Source organism: Toxorhynchites rutilus, chromosome 2, assembly GCF_029784135.1.
Source record: "Toxorhynchites rutilus septentrionalis strain SRP chromosome 2, ASM2978413v1, whole genome shotgun sequence".
NCBI classification, from domain to species: domain Eukaryota; kingdom Metazoa; phylum Arthropoda; class Insecta; order Diptera; family Culicidae; genus Toxorhynchites; species Toxorhynchites rutilus.
This window is the reverse complement of record NC_073745.1, coordinates 203,997,132-204,015,349: the sequence shown is the minus strand read 5'-3', so window position 1 is coordinate 204,015,349 and position 18,218 is coordinate 203,997,132. Positions and strand designations below refer to the sequence as shown.

Here is an 18,218-nt window from a genome sequence, read left to right as displayed (position 1 = left end):
ATCCAATATAAAGAATAATACAAACCTTAGAATCGAAACAAAAACTCGTAAATATAACGAGCAAAAGTCTGGCAGCCCATTAACGAACAGCGGCACATAATAATACGATGATAAACAAAAATATTGGATTTAAAATTCCTCAGCGTTTTCTGGTCAACAACAAAAAATGCCTCGAAATTTCGAGATCATCTGATGATTCTAACTGGTAGAAACATAATGGAAGCAGAAGGTATAAACAGCGAATTAGGAATTTGGACACGCATATGAGTCTTACCTCGCTTATTTAAGAATGGTGTAATATGAATGCGTTTAGAATTCTCGTTATTTCTGTTGATCAGCCTATTCATTATCGTTCTTGCTCATTTCATTGCAAATAAAAAAACACTGGTGGTTACGTTGTGGGTGTGAAGAAACGTTGAAATATGTAGTAAAAATACATATTTCATCCTGTTTTGCTTAACATGAGCGTCTTACATGGTCTTCCCTTATTGCCAATTCAACAAAATTCTATACATCGAACAAAATGCAAATAAATCTCAAAAGCTTCAGAAACCGAGCGCAAAATTTTATTATGCTCCCAACACCAAGAATCGGATAAGTAAACATGTGAACATATGAGCGGAAACACTACCGATACGTGTTTTGCATTTGTATCGTAATAAAATTAATGGAAGGGGGTCTTCGTAGCCACTTGGTTACGCGTTCGCTTACCAAGTGATCGATCGTGAGTTCAAACTCAGGGCCCTCAATTGACCATCTTTGTGTTGTTATAGAATAACTACGTCCACGTAACCATCATCAGCGATGGAAATCGATCCACGGTGGAACAAAGATCGATTCATCCATACAACTGCTCTGCTCTGCAAGAAACATCGGGCTGCTGTTCTATAAATAACCCAACAATGATCAATATCAACTGTCTCCGCTGTCCGGTCTGCTGAACAATGGAAGAACAGAAAGAATACCCTTACGCCGAAATGGCTACTATTGTGTAATTTACCATAATGTAATGGAATAGAAAACTTAACGCCTAAATGGCTATTACTAACTACTGTGTAATTCACAATTTATAGAAACATAAACATATGGTCATGTACACGATTAAACCCGGCTCTGTTACAGCTAAATGCTAATGAGCCTAATAAATAAATGAGATAAAAAAAAATTAATGGAAGACAGTGTTCTTTATGAAACTCCATGATTAAATCTTAAAACACGTGCTTATAGGTCCAGGAACAGGCCACAAACTGTCTTAATGTATGCACCATACAACACGTTCTTGAACTGTTGAACTCATTTCCATAATAACGAGTTGTTGTAACCGATACGAATATCGCTCCTGAAAATTTTGCAATGTAAAAAAACTGCAACGGAAAATAACTGCACCGTTTACTGAGCTTGTCACCGGAAATACATTTTCCACCTACCAGCGCTGTTTTCGCAACAAACCACAATTGAGTGGAGGACCTTTTCAACTCACCTCGTTGGTCGAGATGAGTGTGATTTTCTTTCAACTCCAGCAATAGCAGCTCCTGCTTCGTCTTCGCGTGTTACTTAATTTGTTAACGTGCAACATTTCCCCCCTACAAAGCTTGCGTAGGTTTATGAATGAAACAAAGACAATAAAAGCTGCTCAATGGCTATGAGGAGTACTTAGAAGGTACTTAATAATCTCCATGATCCTGCATACTAAATGAGACACTTGGAGTTCATCAGGGAGTCAAGCTCTCATGGTTTTTATCGCTCCTTTTCGATCACTTGAGTTGGTTTGTTTTCAGAATTCTGTGTGGAAACGTTTTGTCTGCTATTCAAAATTTTGCAGCACATATTATTTTCAGATATCATTTACGAAGCAAGCCACATAGAGTAATTATTTTCACTATTTCCAAATTCCACTATGGCTGAGTTCATTTGCAAGCATTGCCACGTTGCGTAAAAAATAACTAAAAACAACCAACAGTGAAAATAAGTTCCTAGCGTATCCTTTTACGCCTTGGGTAAGTCCCATGCTCTGAACGCCATTCATCATTCACCGTAAAAGGAACCATATTTTCTCACACATTTCCCAGCGCAAGGATCTTGTCGGCTATTAGGGAATTTTCCTCGTCGGGCGAAAATGAATGAATGCTTAAGCTTTTAACAGCTGCCATTCACAGCATTCTAATGAGTTCATCTGAGTGCCAGATATTAAAATATATTACGCCTATTCAGAGTAATGAGAAATAAGAGGTCAACGCAATATACGGCCAGGACTTCCGCAAAATTAATCTTCTCTTTGCGTTTGAATTTTCGAACGAAATTCCAAACTTTCGCCTGGTTATCAAATTCAGGCTTTCAGGCGAAAGAAATAATCCCATTAAGCTCGCATTTTTATTTCGCACCAGCGTTAGACTAAATCAATTTAGTTTGTATTCGTTTGATTTACCGTTAATGAAACATTCCATCTCAGATTTCAACTCGGACAAGATAGGTTGATTCATGCTTTCCTTTTCTCTTCACCATTGCAGATTTATTGGAGCGCTGGTCGAGCGTAACGCGTTTCCTCGGGAAATTGCCTCACACCCAGAGGGCAAAGTGGTGATCTATTTGGGGCTTTCAGGAAACTCACGTACCGTAAATCATTTTGGGACAGTTATCATTTTGTACTTTTCCGTTCAGCCGGAGCGAGAGCCTAAATAAGCTCGCACAAAATCGCTCTTGTGAGGCAGTGAAAGCAAGTTTCAGTGAAACAGGAAAAAATTTCATCACGGCTACAGTGAAAAAAGTGATCTAGCATTATAAGTTGGAGGGAAAATTTTATGCTGACAATCTGAAATCCGGAAGCTTGTGTAATTGGACCGTGTATGGACAACAAACTTGCTGAGCCAACATTATTTCTTTGTAGATTGATTCGATTGTGAAACAGGTCCATTTCTATTTTTCAAGAAGAGGTTATCAGACAGGAACGAAAAACAAATAAACATTATTTAGGTGAGCCGAAAAATGTTTGGTTCTAAACTTCGATCATGGATGGAAAATCACATTGTGCGACCAAGAAAAAAAGGAAATAAAAACAAGAACGGCAACAACAGGTAAATATATGAATTTACAGGATTAATTCACTAGCATCGAAAAGAACATATTTATGTGTATATCACATTAAAAAATTATGTCATATATTTTAAGTCAATCTACCGTTCTGAATCATATTTCGGACGCTTTGGTACCTATTTGATTGAAAACATAAAAAAAATCATCGAATAAAATACTTTTCAAATGAAGCGAATAAAAATCAAACTTCGGACACAAAATCAAATTTCGGACAGATTGAATTCAAATTTCGGACACTTTATTTTGTAATTTTTTGAACGAAAATTACATTACACTTGATTATATTTTATAGTCAACTGCGAAACACTTCCCAAGCAATCACAGTAAACTGTTAACGATGATGAGAACTGATAAAACACGGGAGAAATTTAAATATTTTTTTTTATCCAAGATATATATTTTTATTAAGGCTCATATGGTGTCAACCTGACGGGGCCGGGAGTTAAATATTTCGACAATGTTTGCCTTATAACTATGTTAGTAATATGTAACCGATTACTCGCGGTTGGCTCGAGGTTAGTATTACAAGTGTTTTCGTAATTGTGATGTTGCTGTCTTCAATGCTCTGTACCTGTGCCCGACACGGGATACTTCCTATTGGGATGCAGCTGACCATTAATCAGCAACGCCCCCCTAGTCTGTACCCCATATCTAGCGTGGTGCGTCTTCTCGACTCGAGAAATCCAGGATAGAATGGTCACTAGCCGGCGCAAACATCAGCTCGTGTAGAGTTGTCATGAGCGGTACAACCTTTGGCTCTTGTTGAATGATCAGTGGACTGCACAACCTGTGGCCCGTATCTCTAAAGAGTGCGTGTATGTATGGCCGCGACTTAGTAAAAGTTTATAGATCGGATAGGAGGGATATGAAACAGGGACACAACGAAGGAAACATCATTAAACGTTGACATCGGCGTTTCTGAGGAACAGGTATTTTTTTTTTTTTTTTTTTTTTTTAAGAGGTGAGGAACGCTCTACCAGCCTTACCTGGGAAGGGTTAACCCAGACGTCGAGTGGGGATCGCACCCACAAAAACCAAGCCCTCTACTCGTTGCCTTATTCCCCCTGGGACCACATCTAGGCGACTACTTCAGGGGGCGGCTGTGCTCATGCACTTCTCGAGTTTTCAACGCTAACTAGCGTTGTCCTTCCCTTTTTCTCAATATTTTTTTCTTTCCATTCGTTATTAATTCCACTGCGCTGATGTCCTCTTCGCAGGCATTTTGAATTTACCCGTCGAGACGTGAACCGATTAGGAATTGCCCTCCTACTTGACGCGCAACCCGTCACAGCCACCCTCGCGGGGTTTCTCACCTGTCGAGACGTGAACCGATTAGGAAGCGCCCTCCAACTTGACGCGCGCCCCGTCACAGTCACCCTCGCAGGATTTCTCTTCCCAACGGAGCGCCGATTAGGCAGTGCCCTCCAACCTGACGCGCACTCCGTCACAGCTACTCTCGTGGGGTATTCACCATTTTGATCGTGGCTTCATCCTTGATGCTCGTTCCTTCGAAATGTTCGCGGTGTTCCTCCATCCAGGCCACGATCAGGCGTTGTCAGGTAGGCCTTTTGCTGTTCTCCGCGGCAGTATCCGTTTACCTGTCGAGACGTGCACCGATTAGGAAGCGCCCTCCAACTTGACGCGCGCCCCGTCACAGTCACCCTCGCAGGATTTCTCTTCCCAGCGGAGAGCCGATTAGGTGGTGCCCTCCAACACAACGCGCACCCCGTCACAGCTACTCTCGTGAGGTACCATCTCTTGCAACAGCCGTCGCCGTTGTTCACCTTTCACCGTCGGACGTTGTCAGCACTTTGGTCAGCCCTCCACCTTCGCTGCAGCTCCGACATGATTTGTGTGATTGCACTGCTCACGGCATTCCAGATCATCTCGTCGCGACACATCTCCTCCACAATATTCTCGACATGAAGTGCAGGCAGCCCCTCGCGCCTTTCGGTGAACCTGGAACAGACAAAAACGACGTGCTCCGGTGTTTCCTCCATATCTCCACACTCCGGACAGAGGGGTGAAACTGCGTGCCCGAACCGGTGTAGATATTGCCTGAAACAGCCATGCCCAGACAGAAACTGCGTCAAGTAAAAGTTAACTTCACCGTGTTTCCTGTTCAACCAGGTCGAAAGTACCGGTATCAGCCTGTACGTCCATCTACCATTTTCTGCCGTATCCCATTCATACTGCCATTTGTCCAACGACTCCGCTCTCATCAATTTCCGGATACCTCTGCTTTCCCGTCGCTTGTAGCACTCGCTATCTTCCGCCAGAGTGATGCAGATGGGAATCATTCCGGCGATTACACACACAGCTTCTGTCGAAATGGTCCTATAAGCACTTACGACTCGCATGGCCATGAGTCGGAATGTGCTGTTCAGCTTCCTCCGATTTCGGTGGGTTTCCAGAGCCGCCAACCAGGCAGGGCCACCATACCTCAGTATCGACGAAGATACACTTGCCAAGAGACGCCTCTTGCTGCTGCTTGGGCCAAAGCTATTTGGCATGATCCTCGCCACCACGTTGATGGCCTTTGACGCCTTCCCACATGCATAGTCGACGTGCTGGTTGAAGTTCAGCCGGTCGTCGATCATGACTCCGAGGTACTTCACCGCCCGCTTCGAAACGATGGTATGTCCTCCGACCGATACCTCTGCCCGCAGCACTGCCTTACAATTGCTCACTAACAGCACCTCGGTTTTGTGATGTGCCATCTGGAGCTTTACGCTGTCCATCCAACTACCGATCATGTCTACAGCCTCAGTCGCCAACATTTCCACCTCCTGAAGCGTCTCGCCGATTACCGTTGTTACGATGTCGTCCGCGAAGCCCACGATCTCCACACCTCTGGGTAGCTTCAGCCTTAGAACACCGTCGTACATCGTGTTCCAAAGCGTAGGACCTAGGATGGAGCCTTGTGGAACTCCCGCCGAGATATTCTTCACTATCTGTCCCCTGTCTGTGTTGTATACCAGGATCCGATTCTGGAAATAACTCCTCAGTATCCTGTACAGGTAGCTAGGGACCTTCAATCTGTGTAGCGCCTCGGCGATGGCCTCCCAGCTGGCACTATTGAAGGCGTTCTTCACGTCAATCAAAATCACCGCGCAGTAACGGTCGCCTCTTCGTTTTTGTTTAAGCGAGACCTGAGCTTTCTCGATAACTGTCCGAATAGCGTCCACTGTCGACTTTCCTTTCCGGAACCCGAACTGCATTTTCGACAATCCGTGGTCATCCTCCGTGCATTTCACCAGTCTGTTGAGAATAACCCTTTCCAAGAGCTTTCCCAAAGTATCCAACAAACAAATAGGCCTATACGACGCTGGATCTCCAGGTGGCTTTCCTGGTTTCGGGAGCAGCACCAACTTTTGTATCTTCCATTCCGCAGGGAAGAGACCGTCATCCAGGCATTTCTGCAGCACCACCCTGAACATGTCGGGGAAAGCAAGGATCGCCGATTTCAGGGCCACATTGGGGATTCCGTCGGGGCCGGGTGCTTTTTTCAACTTTAGACCTTTTGCCACCGCGATGAGTTCTTCGTTGGTGACATGTGCGTTCTCTGCTTCGTCCTCACCGTACAGTGTGGGTGGCCACGTCGGTGGGTCGTGCTGCGGAAAGAGTCCATTCACAATGACCTCGAGTTTTTTCGGACATAATTCCATGAGAGTCGTTGAACTACGGAATTTCGCCATCACGATTCGATATGCTTCACCCCAAGGATTTGCGTCGACGTCTCGACACAGCTCCCTATAGCAGTTCGATTTGCTCCTACGTATCTCTCGTTTCAAGGCGGCTCTGGTCGCTCGGAAAGACGCGCGGTGCTCCTCTCTCTCTACATCGGTTCGTGCCCTCTGGACTCTTCTTCTGGCTCGTAGACAGTTAGCGCGGAGGATGCTGAGTGTCTCGTTCCACCAGTAGGCTGGACGTCGTTCATTCGTCGGGTTCAGTCTTCTCGGCATCGCTGTATCGCATGCCCTCACCAATGTTCCTGTCAGCCCGTCGGCGCTCAGATTAAGAGTTCTGCTGTCTATGCGTAGTGCTTCGACGAAAAGCTCCTTGTCAAAAACCTTTGTCCTCCACTTCCGCTCAAAGGTTTTTGTATTCCGTACCGCTGCGGGATTCCGTTGGCCGACACTATACAGGATTGCCTGGTGGTCGCTGTGTGTGTATCCCTCCGACACTCTCCACTTCGTATTAGCCGCCAGTGATGGACTGCAGAAAGTTACATCGATGATGGATTCGCGGCCGTCCCTTCGAAAGGTGCTGCTAGTGCCTTCGTTCAGAAGTGTGACGTCTAGTTTTGCGAAGGCTTCTAGTAGGCTGTACCCCCTGGCGTTGGTGCATCTGCTTCCCCACTCCTCAGCCCAGGCGTTGAAGTCTCCTCCGATGATGACTGGTTTGCGGCCGCTGACCTTATCCGTGAGTACGTCCAACATCTCGTGAAACTGCTCCGCTGACCATCTTGGGGGTGCATAGCAACTACACATGAAGATTCCGTTGATTTTGACGATCACGAAACCTTCCTGTGAGCTTTCCACCACTTCTTGGATGGGGTACCTTCCCATCACTAGTATTGCAGCCATCCCTGCTTTATCCACCACCCATTTTCCGTTATCGCGAGGAACTCGGTACGGTTCTGCGATCATTGCAACGTCGCATTTAGTTTCAGTTGTTGACTGCCACAACAATTGCTGTGCTATGTCGCAATGATTGAGGTTGAGCTGGGTAACCTCCATTACTGCGAACCCGCAATCGCCTTTTTGTACGCCGGACATTTGAAGCTACCTGTGACGTGGTCGTTTCCGTCCTCCTCCTTGCACAACATGCACCTCGGTTGCTTGGTGCAGTCTCTAGCAACGTGACCTTCCGTCCCGCACTTCCTGCACAATTTCGATCTGTCAGGACCACCGCAGTTTTTCGCCTGGTGACCGAAGCCCATGCATTGAAAGCATCTCTCCATTTGCTTGGCCATACGAGGGGGAGCTTTCATCGGGCACACGGACCACCCCACTTTTATTTTACCCTTCTCCACCAGTTTATTCGCAGCTTGTTTCGAGAGCCGTATCGAGGCCGTTTGTGTCCCACCGTATGCCTTTCTCAGCCGGATTGTCATTGGCACATCGACAAGGTCACATTGTGACTGTAACGCAGTTCTCAATTCCTCAACAGTCGTGATCTCGTCCAGATACCGGCACTCGATGGTTGATTCCTGAGAGAGAGCTCTCACCTTCGCCTCCTCCCCTAGTGACTTCTCAATGAGTTGTTTGAAAGCGGAGCTCTTAACCGCTGGATCTTTTTTAAGCTCGAAGAGCATCTCGCCTTTCTGCGTGCGCCTAGTTTTCACGACGTTCTCGCCCAGTGTCTGCAACTCCGGATCGTCTCTCACTTTCCGAAGGATAGCTGCATACGATACTCCTGCTGACACTTCAACGATCAAAGCATCGCCCTTGATTCGCTCCACTCGAGGTCCGAGTTTCTTCTTTTCCTGCTCAACTTTTTTCTTCTTCTCCTTCTGTTTTTTGCGTTTTTCTGCCTGGTTATCGACAGTACGCCATTCACTGCTTTCACCTCCTTTCGCGTTACTCAGATCGTTCTTGGCCTTTTTCAGCTCTTCTTCTTCTCCTGGGGTGTCCCTCCTTCGCTTGTCCGATCGTGTGTTCAGAGGACCCTTCGGCGTCTCAAGTATCTCGACGGGTTTCTCATTCGCCTCGAGCAGAGCCTTTTCAGCACCCTCTGCTCTCATCTGCAGCTCCTTATGCTCGCGTTCAGCAACCATGACGACCGATCTGATGCTCGTCACCAGATGTTTTATTTTTAAGTGGACATTGTTTTTGTCCTTTACGAACTCGTAAAGTTCGTTGACCTTTTTCCTAACGTCCGTGATGCTGAGCCTCCCAAGTTGCCCTTCTTGGGATGCGCTTGAGGTCAGCGTAAACAACTGGCTCTGTACGGAGCCAAGATCTCCTTGGAATGCTTGGGCAGCAAACACTTCTTGTGGTTTTGTGTTGCTTGTACTCGTTGTGGCTACTCGAGTGACAGGTGACCTCAGCATTCGTCCGCTTCTCGCGAACACATTCTCCTCTCCATCGTTTGTTGGTGTGTTATTGCAACTATTCATATTTTTCTGGGTCCCAACTTCGGGCCGCTATCTCCGCTCGTTGTACATAGTCGCTACCAGTGATCCCATGGTTATCTATGCAAGCAGTGAGGCCATGCAGGGGTTGACACGGTCCTTCATGGGGACCGTGTTCAGAGCCAGATCAGCGCAAGTCAGGAATGTGACATCTGACGCCTAGTACCTAGTGCCTGGGCCTAGACGAGCATCGAACGTACCCGAAGACTTGCCAAGTTATTACCGGGACGGGGGCAACCGCACTATTAGCCCAAACGCCATTTCAGGACGGTGTCACCCTTCCTTACTCAGGGAACAGGATAGTACGACTGTCAGCCTTTAGCGTCGTGTTGAAATCGTTTCCGTATCGTGTCCGTTTTCTATGTCGTAACCAGTATGTCGTAATCAGGATCTTACTGGCGTCAATCCTGATGTGCTTGGCACTCCTTTCGTGGCTCCTGTACACGGTATTTCCCCCGTGCAATCTCCAATAGGCTTTACCGCGCCCTTACTCGCGTTGTCAGTGAGGAACAGGCGTGAGGAACAGGTATAGATGAAGCAGAAGATCAGGATCACGGCTACCTAAGATATCCCGGACGGGGATATCCGATTGTCTGCCTTTTGCTCTCAGTGCTCTAGAGAGCTGAGAGCGAGCAGCATGGAACCGGATACACGACCAGACAATATGCTCGATGTCGTGGTAGCCATCGCCACAATCACAAAGATTGTTTGCTGCGAGCCCAATGCGATAGAGATGCGCGTTTAGGTTGTAGTGATTGGACATAAGCCGAGATATCACGCGAATGAAATCACGACCTACATTCAATCCCTTGAACCATGCACTCGTCGAGACCTTAGGGATAATCGTGTGTAACCAACGACCGAACTCATCTTCACTCCACATGCGCTGCCAACTAACGAGTGTGTCCTGACGAGGAATGCGAAAAAATTAACGAATTAGTATAACGATAAGCAATTTGTCTTTCAAAAAGTGTGCCTTCTGAAGCGCCCACCTTAGCTAGCGAGTCCGCTTTCTCATTCCCCGGAATCGAGCAATGAGAGGGAACCCATGCTAAGGTAATCTTGAATAATTTTTCGACCAAAACACTCAATAGATGTCTTATTCTTGTTAGGAAATAAGATGAGCGTTTATCAACTATCAAGACTGTCTGAAAAAATAAAATAATGGTCGATGGGCAGTGTTTCAATGATCCCTAGAGCATAGTATATCGCACCCATTTCAGCGACATACACGGAACAAGGATCTTTGAGTTTGAAAGAGGCACTGGAATTTTCATTGAAGATGCCGAAGCCAGTCCGTTTATGCATGAACCGTCAGTAAAGAACATTTTATCAGATCTAACTTTTCCATATTCTGCCGAAAATATCGGCGGAATATAATCGGAGCGTAGATGATCTGGGATTCCATGGATCTTTTGTCGCATGGACAGATCAAAATTGACAGAGGAATTGCAAAAGTATGGGAAGCAAACTTGGTTGGAGATGCCCGGTGAAGGGTGCACTTCATGGGTAAGGTACTCATGGTATAAAGACTTAAAACTTGACTGAGGAATCAGTTGGAGTAGATTTTCGAAGTTATCAATCACCAATGGATTCATGATCTTGTAACGGATGAGAAATCTGTAGGATAATTCTGTGAACCGAAGAGTAAGCGGGGGTACTCCTGCCAAAACTTCGAGACTCATCGTATGTGTCGAATGCAAACACCCCATGGCTATACGCAGGCAACGATTCTCTCCAGCTTGAGAATATGAATCCTGGCAGCTGATCGGAAGCAAAAACTGCCATATTCTAACACTGACAATATCGTTGTTTTGTACAACTGAATGAGGTCTCCTGGATGGGCACCCCACCATGTTCCGGTTATTGTTTGGAGAAAATTGATTCTTTGCTGGCATTTCTGTTTCAAATACGCAATGTGTCTCCCCCAGGTACCCTTAGAATCAAAATATACACCCAGGTATTTGAAAAACATAGAGTGTTGGATCGTTTTGCCGGATAGGTAAAGCTGGAATTGGGCGGGTTCGTGCTTCCTAGAAAAAACGACCATTTCAGTTTTCTCCGTAGAGAATTCGATACCCAGCTTGAGGGCCCACGTGAACAGATTGTTCATGGAATCTTGCAACGACTTTTGCAGAGCGACGGGATTAGTACCCGTGATGGAAATAACTCCATCGTCTGCAAGTTGTCTCAGCGTGCAGTCTCTAGTTAGACAATCATCCACATCATTGACGTAAAAACTGTACAAGAGGGGGCTTAGGCAGGAGCCTTGCGGTAGGCCCATAAAACTGTAACGAGAAGATTTTGAGTTGCCATGAGAGAAATTCATGTGCTTTTCTGACAGTAAATTGTACAGGAAATTATTCAGAATTGGTGAAAGTCCACGATTATGAAGCTTCTCTGAGAGAATTTCCATGGAAACTGAATCAAATGCCCCTTGGATATCGAGAAAAACGGAAGCCATTTGTTCTTTGCGAGCAAATGCGATTTGGATTTCAGAAGATAGCAGCGCGAGACAATCGTTCGTCCCTTTACCTCGGCGGAAGTCAAACTGCGTATTTGACAGCAAATTGTTCGTTTCAACCCACTTGTCCAAACGAAGTAGAATCATTTTCTCTAACAATTTACGAATACAGGATAACATTGCAATCGGCCTATACGAATTGTGATCGCAAGCCGGCTTGTTGGGTTTTCGTATGGCTATCACTCTCACTTGTCTCCAGTCATGTGGGACTATATTTAGCTCCAGAAACTTGTTGAACAAGTTCAGCAAACGCTGTTTCGCCAAGTCGGGAAGATTCTTCAACAAGTTGAATTTAATCTTGTCCGACCCCGGAGCTGAATTGTTACATGAGAGGAGGGCAATTGAGAATTCTACCATCGAAAAATTCTCATAATCGCCTTGGAGCGAAATGTCGCGTACGACGCTTTGTGCAGGAACGTAATCGAGACAAACCTTTCTTGCAAATTTGAAAATCCAACGTTCAGAGTATTCCTCACTCTCATTTGTATGGTTCCAGCCACGCATTCTCCTAGCCGTATTCCAAAGAGTGCTCATAGCGGTCTCTCTTGACAAACCATTGACGAACTTTCGCCAATATCCACGCTTTTTTGCTTTAATCAGACCTTTTAGTTTGGCTTCTAGAGCTTGGTGCTTTCGAAACCATTCCACTAATTCAGTTTTCCTGAATTTTTTGAAAGCGGATGATTTTTCAAGGTAGACCTTTGAACATTCCTTGTCCCACCAAAGTGATGGAGGACGACGTCGGAAAGTGGTAGCCGGTACACGTTTCTTTTGAGCTTGAAGTGCGCTATCGTAAATCAAACTTGATATAAAATTATACTCTTCAAGGGGAGGAAGTTCATGCATCGAAATGATTGCTTCATATATTAATTCTGCAAATTTTCTCCAGTCAATATTCTTCGTGAGGTCATACGCAATATCGACTGACTCACGAGAACCTGATTCATTGGCGATCGATAAAATTATTGGCAGGTGGTCACTACCGTGGAGATCTTGGATTACTTTCCACGTGCAATCCAGGGATAACGAAGAAGATCAAAGGGATATGTCTAGCATACTTGCCCGTGCAGGAGGGTTGGCTATCCTAGTTGCTTCCCATGTATTTAAAACTGTCATGTTGAAGTTGTCGCACAGATCGTAAATCAACGTGGCACGGCTGTCATCGTAGTGTGACCCCCATGCTGTTCCATGGGAGTTGAGGTCACCTAAGATTAGCCGCGGCTCCGGCAATGCCCCGATGATATCAAAAAACTGATGGCGGCCGACCATAGTTCTTGGAGGAATATATATCGAGGCAATGCAGAAGTCTTTGCCATTGGTTTGTGTCTGGCAAGCGACAACTTCAATGCCTGTCATCGATGGGAGAGTGACTCTATAGAAGGAGTGACATTTTTTGATCCCCAATACGCCACCAAACGAGTCATTTCGATCGAGGCGAATAATGTTGAAATCGTGGAAATTCAGCTCGTCGGCTGAAGAAAGCCATGTTTCACAGAGGGAAAATACATCACAGTTAGAACTATGAACTAAAAATTTAAATTGATCTAGTTTAGGGATGATGCTTCTGCAATTCCACTGTATTACAGTGGTCAAATCCTTGACCCCTTGCACTGAATCAGGCATCGAGGGAAATGAACGCTGCTAAAAACCACATTTTTCTTTCAAAAATGTTCTCACAATCGGAAGCAAACATAATACTATGCTTTTAAGAGGGTCATTTATATTTAAAACATTTAAAATGTTGTCCACCAGGTCAGAAAGCGCAAGCAAACCAGATTGTGGCTGTTGCCTCGACCGCGAAAATGGAACAGACGGGGTGGGTGCTGCTCCGGGAAGTGCTGTGGACCCCTGGTGCGTAGAAGAACCGCTTAAACCAGGAGGTACTTGCTTCGGTCTATTCTCAGCACGTTCAATTCGAGTTTTCATTCCAACTTGGGAAGTTTCGGTCGTCTTTCTGGGGAGTGATGGAAAAGAAGTAATTTTTCTTTTCCTGATGACACCCTGCGATGTACCGGAACTTCCTGCATTGGGAGCGTCAGCAACAGGCTCGTCGTTCTGCAGAATGGAGTAGGGATTGTCCTGAGTCGCTGGAACGAAACTCTTAAGCATTTCTGCATAAGTCCGCTTGGAACGTTCCTTTAAGGAACGCTTGATTTTTTGCCCCTCGTTGTTTATGAGGAGTCCCGCCGCAATGAAGACACTTGTGCTCTTTCGCGCAAGGATTCTCATCATGGCTCTCTCCACAATCTGCGCAACCTTTTTTATTGCAACAATAGGCGACCTTGTGACCGAGTTGCATACATTTGTTGCATTTCATTACCCGGGGTACAAACAACCGAACAGGTAAACGAAGTGCACCTATTGCAACGTAGTTTGGAAGGGCGGAACCCTCAAAGGTCACTCGAAAAGAGTTTGTCCGATTGAGAATTCTTTTGTCATTTTTTTGTGATACAGATTTCAGTCGATCGCATGCAAGAATCTTCACAGTTTTTAGTGAAGAGTTCTTGAAGCGACCGACACCATCGATAATATCTTTTCGAGTCAAACCCTTTTCGGTCGTCTATTTCGACGTTGCAGCAGGGCACGTATACGCGATACTCAATCGCAAAGAGGTCGCAGTGCGTGATTTCGTTCGCTTGGGTCCTGCTTGAGACGACAACTCGTAGTTTGTCTGGCCCCATCCGTGTAATCTCGGTAACTTCGGAAAACTTCTGAGTATGTTCCTTCGAGATACGAATGACATTGAGAGGTTTAGATTTTCGTCTAAAGTATACAATGAATGGGCCGTTGGAGCCTTCAGGGTATTCTTTTGGACGAAAATCCTGTTTTTCGTCAATGCCCTCATCTCAGGAACTTCCAACTTCATATACAGTAGTTTCTTCCTCAATTTCTGCTTCATCTTCCTGCTCTTCAGGAGGAGGATCGGTATCGGAAATATGGCGTCGATGGGGGATCCTTCCCGCCCTCAGCCATATCAAAAAAATCGGTGAAGTGTTCGATATGAACAGAATATAATGATAATCAAAATAAATAAATAAGTGAAAAAAAATATTTTTTTATAAGGTTATGATTTTTATAAGGTTATGACCTAGTAACCTTTATACATATGCTTCCGCCAGCTGGCTCGGCTAATGTGATATGATTTATTCAGGGAATGCTTTGATCGTGGTACCGCCACTGGCGCATAATTTGCAGCTTTGTTTTTTGTGCTGGTTCATAACGGCAATCAACCGTGGCGGCGAAACTGTAGTCAATGTTTAGTGTTGTTTGGATACCATCTATGTAAATAAGTTCAAACTTACGGGATACGTCCGAACGGCAATTCTGACACTACGTTTTTCCTTCCACTTCACTTTCCTTGGGTAAATTTTACGTGCTCACGCTAAACAAACTTCAAACACAAACGATAGTGAGTAGTGTTGATAGATTTTTGCCGATTAAAGGGCGTGTCACATCAAATTGCATCACGGAAAAAACGCTGTAGAAATTCGCCCAGTAGACCGATCCTTTTGATAATTTTAGACAGTAAAATAAAAACTATTAAACAACTTTTGGCATTTTCTTTTTATTCATACTTCGAGCCCAAGCCCGTTTGCTCGCACCTTCCTCTTTACCCCGTCCATAAGGTTCTGTACAACGTCAGGTTGTAGTTTTTTTTAACAGAAATCCATTTTCTCTTGAAGTCCAACTTTGATTTGACAACTTTTGGGTTCTTCCGGAGGGCCTGCTTCATAATCGCCCAATATTTCTCTATTGGGCGAAGCTCCGGCGCGTTGGGCGGGTTCATTTCCTTTGGCACGAAGGTGACCCCGTTGGCTTCGTACCAATCCAACACGTCCTTTGAATAGTGACACGAAGCGAGATCCGGCCAGAAGTCGGGCCCTCGTGCTGCTTCAATAGTGGTAGTAAGCGCATCTGTAGGCACTCCTTAAGGTAAACCTGCCCGTTTACCGTGCCGATCATCACGAAGGGGGCGCTCCGCTTTCCGCAAGAGCAGATCGCTTGCCACGCCATGTACTTTTTGGCAAACTTGGATAGTTTCTGCTTGCGAATCTCCTCCGGGACGCTGAATTTGTCCCCTGCGGAGAAGAACAACAGGCCCGGCAGCTGACGAAAGTCCGCTTTGACGTAGGTTTCGTCGTCCATTACCAGGCAATGCGGCTTCGTCAGCATTTCGGTGTACAGCTTCCAGGCTCGCGTCTTCCCCACCATGTTTTGCCTTTCGTCGCGGTTAGGAGCCTTCTGAACCTTGTATGTATGCAGGCCCTCCCGCTGCTTGGTCCGCTGGACGAATGAACTTGACAAATTCAGCTTATTGGCGACATCCCGGACCGAACTTCTCGGATCACGTCTAAACTGCTTAACTACGCGCTTGTGATCTTTTTCACTGACGGAGCATCCATTTTTGCCGTTCTTCACCTTCCGGTCGATGGTTAGGTTCTCGAAGTATCGTTTTAGTACTTTGCTGTCCGTGGATTGGACGATTCCCAGCATCTTACCGATGTCCCGATGTGACAACTCCGGATTCTCGAAATGAGTGCACAGGATTAATTCACGACGCTCTTTTTCGTTCGAGGACATTTTTCCAAATTTACGAAAAATTGACAGTGAAGCATGGCCAACGTGATCTATACACTCTTATCTGTTTATAAGCGAAAGCTGAAGATATAATTCCTAAAAATTAAATTTCTACAGCGTTTTTTCCGTGATGCAATTTGATGTGACACACCCTTTATGTTATAACTCAAATGTAGTTCTCATATGAAATGATATTGAAATCAAGAGATTACTCTACAGAAGCAATTGTGATATTAGTTTTATAGTTATATCATCAGTGCATCAAGCATTTCAAGATATTAGAACAAAGTGTCCGAAATATGATTCAGAACGGTATTTTAATATCGAATTTGACTTCCCTGTGTGATAATTTAGAATGTAAAGAGACCATCATTGCTGTTTTCTTGGATCTAAAACGCGCTTTCGAGACAATTTCTAAGCCCTTGTTGTTGAACACGATTAAGCGCTTTGGAATTACGAGTACTGCGTATAAATGGTTTGAAAGTTATTTGTATGACAGAACTCAACGGACTATTTTTAACGATTTCATTTCCAGTCCCGTAGGGAATAATCTTGGAGTACCTCAGGGAAGTGTATTAGGGCCCATTTTATTTATTATGTACATTAATGACATGCGACGAGTTTTACGATTTTGTGATATCAATCTTTTTGCAGATGATGTATTATTCATTGCAGCTAATGATTTAAACCAGGTCGCGTCACATTTAAATGGAGATTTGCATTCTTTAAGTAGCTGGTTGAAGTATAACAATTAAAATTGAACATAAGTAAAGCGAAATACATGGTAATCTCGCGAAATCGTTCAAATGAAAACGTCTCTATTGTTATTGATGATGAGACTATTGATCGCGTTCGGGAAATTAAATATCTTGGCGTGATTATTGATGACAAATTCAAGTTCAACATTCACATTGACAATGTCATCAAGAAAATTGCCAAGAAGTATGGAATCTTATGCCGATTGAAAAACGATTTAACTATTTGCAGTAAAATATAGTTATACAAATCAATCATCTCTCCTCATTTAGACTTTTGCTCTTCCATTTTATTTCTGGCCAATGAAACACAAATATCGAGATTACAGCGTTTGCAAAATAAAATAATGCGGTTGATACTTAAATGTAATAGGTTCACTTCCTCATCTTTGATGCTGGACGCTCTGCAATGGTTATCCGTGAAGCAAAGGATTGTTTATTCAACTATGGTGTTCATTTTCAAAGTAGCTAAAGGTTTGCTGTCTCGATATTTGTGTGATCGAGTTGAAAGAGGAAGTGACTTTCACAGTTATAACACAAGAAACGCGAATGAATTGAGAACACCCAATTTCTTGACATGTGCTTCACAAAATTCGTTATATTTCAAAGGTATAAATGTGTTCAACTCGATGCCAAGACATATTAAACGTGCAACAACACTTTTAATTTAAGAGGCACTGTGTTTCATTAACAGCCGACCGATATATTTTTAAATTTTATGACGAAGATTGTTACTGACGAAGTTTTATACGAACGGATAATTTAATGTGGGATTTTTTTTTTGCAGTTTGTTTTTAATATTTTCAATTAACCCGACGAAGTTTTTTTTTGAATGAATTATATTATGCAAACTACTTAATTTTTTAAATTATCTTTTTTTTTAATTTGTATTAATGTCCTCTCTATTATGTCCGTCATGATCCTGGTGATGATGGACTATTTTTATTTTTATTTTGTTGTTTTATATTATATTAGTTAAAAAAAATAAAAGTAGTCTACATAAGTTTGAGCGTCGCGCGCGTAACACAGATATAAAGGATATTGAATTGAAAGTTTTCTAAGTGCCGGTCTAGAAGTTTTTCGTTAAGGAAATTTTCTCGATTTCTCTGGATGAGGATATTCATAGTCAATC

General features: G+C 44.2%; 1 protein-coding gene across 13 annotated transcripts in view; it reads left to right on the top strand.

Moving 5' to 3' along the window:
* The window catches only part of LOC129764977 (uncharacterized), a 273,538-nt gene that overhangs the window by 154,045 nt on the left and 101,275 nt on the right, over nt 1–18,218 (top strand). For 7 of the 13 annotated variants that reach the window (XM_055764686.1, XM_055764693.1, XM_055764681.1 and 4 more), the window contains one exon: nt 2,508–3,071. In XM_055764686.1, coding sequence (XP_055620661.1) covers nt 2,983–3,071 — 89 coding nt within the window. In that variant the 5' untranslated portion in view covers nt 2,508–2,982. The remainder of the gene's footprint in view (nt 1–2,507; nt 3,072–18,218) is intronic. The other 6 variants (XM_055764690.1, XM_055764689.1, XM_055764688.1 and 3 more) reach the window with 3 other exon arrangements.